Here is a 6,787-nt window from a genome sequence, read left to right as displayed (position 1 = left end):
ACTTTTGAGCTGCTATTTGAGGATCTAACACAGTTTCTCAACCTTGGCAACTTGAAGATGTCTGGACTTCAACTCCCAGAATTCCCCAGCCAGCATTTGCTGGCTGGGGAATTCTGGGAGTTGAAGTCCGGACATCTTCAAGTTGCCAAGGTTGAGAAACACTGTCCTAACCACTGCTGGGGAATTCTGGGAGTTGAAGTCCGGACATCTTCAAGTTGACAAGGTTGAGAAACACTGATCTAACATAACACGCAACCTTACCTGGTTAGCCTCCTCCTGGGCAGCCCACAAAGACTCCGCCTTTAAAAAGCCACCTTTATTTTAGGCTCTGGTCTCACCTTTTCTAGCAGGTGAAGCCGCTTTCTCGGCTGCCGGCTTCCGCTTTTCAAAGGTCTTCTTCACATCGGCGACTTTCAGAGACTTTTCCTCCTCCTGTTGCGTTGTTCTCTCCCTTTGCTGCGGTGGCAAAACAGGCTGGGCCGTTTCTTCAGGAGTTTGGCACCCTTCGCTGGAAGCGCGAGGAGGACACAGCAGCATCACCACCATACTTGGAGAAGACTTGGAGGCCCCCTTAGGCTGGGCTTCAGCTTCAGGGCTCTGCAAACTCTCCACCGGACTGCAGGAATCAAATCCCTGCTGGCCGCCGAGACCCTCATCGTCCTTGACCGCAAGGGAGGGTCTGCAGGTCTGCTTGGGGGGCTTCCTAGTCTGGGGAGAAACCAAATCGAGACTGAGGACAGCGGACCTCTTCATCTGGAGGCCTTTGATGCTCTCAGATTCCTCTGGCTTCCCTTCTTCACCTGCGTGGCAGCCACTGGGAGCCCTGGCAGGCCGAGGGAGACCATCCGCCATTTCTTCGATGACCATTGTTGGGTTGTTGGAGATTTCTTCTTCTGCTTCTTGGCTCCTTTGCCCCGGTGAATTCTCCGTCTCTCCGTTCTCCTTCCCCGCAGAGAACTCCAGCCAACTCAGGACCCCAGCCTTGCTTTCCTCCCCAGGGGAGTTCAGCACGAGCCTGTTGACTTGCCTGCTTTCCGCACCGCTGCTGCTCTCCGAATCCGACCGGGAAATCTGCCTCCTCGGGGGGCCCCCGGGAGCATTGGTCATCTCTCTGCTCCCACCTGCAGCTTCTCTCTCCCAGCTTTGCTGGCGGCCAAAGTGATGTATTTGAACCCAGGGCCAAGTGCGGCCTGTCATTTCCCTTTCCGAGGGAGAGTCGGAGGGGTGGAATTCTCCCTGGCTGGTGACGATGCTGAGCTTGGCTTCTTCCAGCCTGTAGAAAAGAGGATTCTCCTTCCTGCTTTCTTCCGAGCATTGCTTTGGAGACACCTGCGTGGCGCCCAGCCCCTCTGGGCCCTTCCCGCACATCTGCACCCCTCTCTCCTCCAGGCTTCGGTTCAATTGTATTTCTCTCGTGGACACCTGAATGCAGCCCCTTCCCGACGGGCTGCCACCGGCTTCCTGCTCCGCCATCGAAGCCCAAGCGTTGTGGGCCGTCCTGGAGGTCTTTTGGAGGTGTGAGGGCTGCTTGGTTTGAATCCCGCTGCTCCTCTCCGGCAAGTGGGGCCGTTCTGCAGCTTCCATGCTCGGCAGGAGCTGGAAACCCCCCCTGGCCAAACTCCTGTGCAGAGGAAACCCGCACAAGATCTCTGCCCCGTAGCCACTCCGTCAACTTTGCATTTTATAAGAAGCATGCAGGGAAAGGCATGCAGATTTTTAAAAGGCCGGTTACGCCTACAGAAGATTAGCCTAACCGAAAACCATGGCATCCAACAGTGGGAGAAGAAACGGGTGTTTTAAAAGGAAAGGTACGAGAGGTTTTTCCCCACCTGAGCAGAAGCAGCCGCCTCCCACGTCTCGGCTGCCGAGGGTTCGTGCTGGAGAACTGCAGATTCTAAAGCTCCCTGCCGCCTGCCCTTCCCGAAGAAAAAGGATGGCCAGCAGCTTTTTCTGGTAACTCCCAGCAAACCTGCCTTTTTGGGCCCCAGCAATGACGCTTCACGCCCCTCTTTTGCATTCATTTATGGTCAAGAGAGGCTCCGGTCATCCCCTGCTTCAGGAAGGGCACCAGCGAGAAAAAAGCAGATTGGCCCATCTTCCGCCGGGAAGGTCTCCCTGCCCCATCCCGTCTCCTCCGTAACACCCGGCCTGGTTCCCAGCTTGCTGAAGGGAAAAACAGAAGAGGCTTTGGAGGGGCTGCGGATCCCATCTACAGGGCTGGGGTATGTCATCGTTGCAAGGAGGGTTGTGACGTGCCAGGCGTTCCGAAAGTAAACACAGCGGCCCTCCCCATCCATCTCGTTCGGGCACGCCACTCGCCTTGGCGTTGGGCAGCCTCTTGCTAATAATAAATAAACTCCTGCAAATCCCTCTCTTGCCCGAGGCGTGTTTTAAATAAGATCTGGGTTTATATGCAGCCAGAGTTTTGGGGGAAAGATTGGACACTTTCAGTTAAATAAGGAGCAACCATCTCGCGGCAGGCTAGCCGGAGGACGGAGGCACAGCTTCGCTTTTTGCCTTTTAAGGCTTGTTAGGTGTGAGTTCACTTGACACTCTTCGGAGGCTCTGCTAGGCATCCCAGCCAGCTGTGCCAAGGTCTCACACCAGCCTCTGGGGAGGGGAGGAGGGAGAAAAAGGTCCATCTTCTGCTTCGGCCACCCCCATCTGTGCCAGCTGCCCCTGTTCTGCTTTTATGGTCACAAGCAGGGCTGGCTAGTAAAGGTGACAGGGGCCGTCCCTGGTCTGATTCAGCATCCCAGCAGAAAAGGGCAGCATCCAGACCTTGCCAAAGGATGGAGGATTTTAGGAAGATAAGAGCAAAGAAAAAAAAAGGGATTTTAAAAAATCCAGCTGTTTCTCTCTCTTTCTCTCTCCCTCCCACCCAATCTCCATCTGCTGGGCTATTTAGCCTGGATCTTTGTCCTTCCTCAAGAGCAGAGACCAATGTTGGTCTGGTGGACGGAAGGCATCTCAGTCCATCTCCGGAGGCTAAATCTCGTCCCAAAGACGCCAGAAAAGGCCGTGTGAGATCCTTAGCAGGAGTGCGCGTGTTTTTTTTCTGGAGCTGCAAGACTTTTTTTTGGGTGTGTGTGTGTGCGCGGATGTGTGTGCCTCCAGATGAATTCCACAGGGGGAAAATTCTTCCCTTGCCGGCCAGCCAATGGTGGGGTTTCCTTTAATTTCTGATTGTTGTCTGGCTTAACCATAGCAACCTTCATAACAGGATATAAACATCTGACGTCCTTGCCTTCCACACACACACACAACCATACACAGCTGGCCAAAAGCTGGAACATGAGGCCCCCCCAGTCTCGGGATGCCTTCTCCTAACAGCAAATGTGTTTCTTCGTCAACAGGAGGAAGGAAAAACGAAGTGGGAGACGCAGAAGCTCAGCTACCTTCTCCCGAGGCTGCTTTGAGGATTTCAAAAAGGGACGCGGTTTTTTGGTTCTGTCGCTTATACGGGAGGAAGGGGTAGAAGAGAGGCATGACTCAGACTTCTGCTAAGGGCTACAGATTCATTTCCAGACCAATGGGTGGGTGGGTGGGGAGTTAGAGGTGCAATTTATCGAAGGAACTGAAACAGGAGTCTTTCTACAAGGCATCTTCCATGGTGGGAAAAACCCCGCTGTCTACAAGACTCCAGGACAGTGTTTCTCAACCTTGGCCACTTGAAGATGTCCAGACTTCAACTCCCAGAATTCCCCAGCCAGCATTCGCGTATAAACAATTCAGTGTCTAGGACAGTGTTTCTCAACCTTGGCCTCTTGAAGATGTCTGGACTTCAACTCCCAGAATTCCCCAGCCAGCATTCGCGTATAAACAATTCAGTGTCTAGGACAGTGTTTCTCAACCTTGGCCACTTGAAGATGTCCGGACTTCAACTCCCAGAATTCCCCAGCCAGCATTCGCGTATAAACAATTCAGTGTCTAGGACAGTGTTTCTCAACCTTGGCCTCTTGAAGATGTCTGGACTTCAACTCCCAGAATTCCCCAGCCAGCATTCGCGTATAAACAATTCAGTGTCTAGGACAGTGTTTCTCAACCTTGTCAACTTGAAGATGTCTGGACTTCAACTCCCAGAATTCCCCAGCCAGCATTCGCGTATAAACAATTCAGTGTCTAGGACAGTGTTTCTCAACCTTGTCAACTTGAAGATGTCCGGACTTCAACTCCCAGAATTCCCCAGCCAGCATTTGCTGGCTGGGGAATTCTGGGAGTTGAAATCCAGACATCTTCAAGTTGACAAGGTTGAGAAACACTGCTCCAGGAGGTCTCGTGGCTGTTAGTTCTCCTACAGGGTCCCAGGGTGACCATGCCGTGACGTAGAACATGGCTCTCCAAAACTTGACTACTTTTAAGAGTTGCGGACTTCAACTCCCAGAATTCTCCTTGTTGTTGGTAGGACGGAGCGCAAGGAAAACTTCGACTCGGACAATGTTATTCCGCTAAGATAAACACCAACTGTTTCTTTCCCTCCCGCACGAAAACAATTCCAAGCAATCTGGGAAACTCATCGGAAAGAGAAAACAAACACCGACTGGAGGCCTTTAAAGGCAAAATTTGGTGAGATTTCTAGAGGAGGCGTCTCCCTCCATCTCCAAAATGGGGGGGAAAAGCTGATTTATCTCTAAAGTCAAACCTATTGGATTAAAAATAAAAAAAACTCCAGTGATTTTCAGATACAAAGAGTGCTAGTTGCTATTTCTGGCTCCACACAATTCAAGGTAAACCCGTGATATGTCCAACATACACGCAGCAAGTTCTACAAAAGTCACCACGAAGGAGGCGTTTATGGATGGCTGTGCCGCTGATGGAGGTAATACAAGTTGGGTCAACCTCCTTTAAATGCAATTTATGTTTCCTCGGCCTGACTCAGAGCACAATCAATACTGGACTAACATTCAGTAACAATTATTTTGTCCTTTCTTTTAAAATCAGTTCAAAGTAGCCTTTGGCTGTAATCGGTTTTAGCATTTGGTCCCCCACCTGTCAAATCAGCGTCAAGAGACTCCAGCAAAATCCATCTCTTTCTGCAGCCCTGTGGAATCTGCCTTTCATTTTCTGTTTTATTTTTTTAGTGCCTGTTTATAAACAACTGGCAGGAAATTGAGGCTGCGTAATTAATCCAACTATTGTGTGATGTGCGGAGAGAATCTGCTTGACCTGATTTAAATAACACCCCAAAACCTTTTCTGACAGCTTCTTCTCCATGAGCAAAATTGAGTCTTCCATAAATCTGCCGCCCTTCATATGTGTTGGGCTGCCGAGGTCTCTGCTTACGTTTCCTTTGGATAAACGGCAATAATTCTCAACCTTGGCAACTTTAAGACGTGGACTTCAACTCCCAGAATTCCCCAGCCAACTTGCGTTGATGGGTGTAGTAGAGTCCAATATCTAGAGGTGGCGGATAAGAGCAAATCCATAGGATGGGTAAAAAAAACACCACGAGACACAGAGTTATATTGACAAACACAAGAAGTTAAGCAGAATAAACCTTCCACACAGATATATACAGTATTTGTAAACTGTAGGCAAGGCACTCTTATCCATTTAAAAAATCGCCAATGTGTGGGAAAACACACAAGCTACCATTTTATGCCCCAAACTTCTCAAACTTTGGGGACGGGGGAATCCGATTCCTGAGCTAGCATGCTAGGTATTCAATATTTCCTGTGGCTCTCGCATACACCATTAAGAGGAAGAGTGGGAAACCGAGGAGAGAAGAAAGATAGGAAGAGAGGGATAGGAGAGAGGGTAAGGGGGGAAGATGAGGAGGAAAAGGAGGAGTGGAATGAAGAGAGAGGAGAAGGAGAAAGGAAGGGGAAGTAGAGTAGAAAATGATGGAGGGAAGACAGGATGTAGAAGAGTGGGAAGCAGAGGAGAGAAGAAAGATAGGAAGAGAGGGACAGGAGAGAGGGTGAGGGGGGAAGAGGAGGTGTATAAGGAGGAGTGGTAAGGGGAGAGAGGAGAAGGAGAAAGGAAGGGGAAGTAGAGTAGAAAATGATGGAGGGAAGACAGGATGTAGAAGAGTGGGAAGCAGAGGAGAGAAGAAAGATAGAAAGAGAGGGATAGGAGAGAAGGTAAGGGGGAAGATGAAGAGGATAAGGAGGAGTGGAATGAAGAGAGAGGAGAAGGAGAAAGGAAGGGGAAGTAGAGTAGAAAAGGATGATGGAGGGAAGGAAGGAGGTAGGAGAGAGGTAGAAGAAAGAGGTGTATGGAGAGCAGAAGAGCCAATAATTGGCTTTTATCTTTCTGGGAGTTGAAGAGGAACTGATGTAATTATTACTTAATACAATAGGATTATTAAGCTATGTAATAGTATACATGTGATTATATGTTATGAAAATGGAAAATAAAAAAGTATATTCTAATATTTCCTTGTGGCTCAAACACCTCTGTGTTGTTTTGAAGGATAATGTGGAGTGGAGTTAAAGTACATAGGATGTCACTGTTCATTAAATAGGACAACAATCTTCCAGGGGTTAAAAAAACATTGGGGAATGAAACGTACGGGAAGTTTTGCCCCATGCAATCAATTCTTCAAAGGTAATTATCTGGGAAAGGAGAGAAATTGAACCTGAAAGTTTATACACCAGTCAGGTGTCTCAGAACCCAAGGATGACAAAATTATTTATGTCATTGCAGTTAAATGTCTCTGACATTTCTGGACAATTTCTTTTGACTACAGCTTCTAACAACAACAGACATTCAGGAAAACAGGCCTTCACCTGAGGTTCAAACTATGCTATTTTGGTTTAAAGGTAATAAACATGCTGTATTCTGA

The 6,787-nt window shown here is 49.0% G+C and overlaps 1 protein-coding gene across 1 annotated transcript; it reads right to left on the bottom strand.

Moving 5' to 3' along the window:
• Nucleotides 1–321: 321 nt before the first annotated feature.
• On the bottom strand, nucleotides 322–1,868 carry LOC148048803 (uncharacterized). Its single transcript, XM_087703465.1, has one exon. It carries the CDS (start codon nucleotides 1,582–1,584, stop codon nucleotides 322–324), a length of 1,263 nt encoding a protein of 420 aa, XP_087559591.1. The 5' UTR covers nucleotides 1,585–1,868.
• Nucleotides 1,869–6,787: the final 4,919 nt, after the last annotated feature.

The sequence above is a fragment of the Thamnophis sirtalis genome, unplaced genomic scaffold, assembly GCF_051295495.1.
Source record: "Thamnophis sirtalis isolate CommonGarterSnake01/CBP01778 unplaced genomic scaffold, rThaSir2_p1.2 scaffold_2, whole genome shotgun sequence".
NCBI classification, from domain to species: domain Eukaryota; kingdom Metazoa; phylum Chordata; class Lepidosauria; order Squamata; family Natricidae; genus Thamnophis; species Thamnophis sirtalis.
The sequence above is the reverse complement of the archived record's forward strand: the minus strand, read 5'-3'. Positions and strand labels throughout refer to the sequence as shown.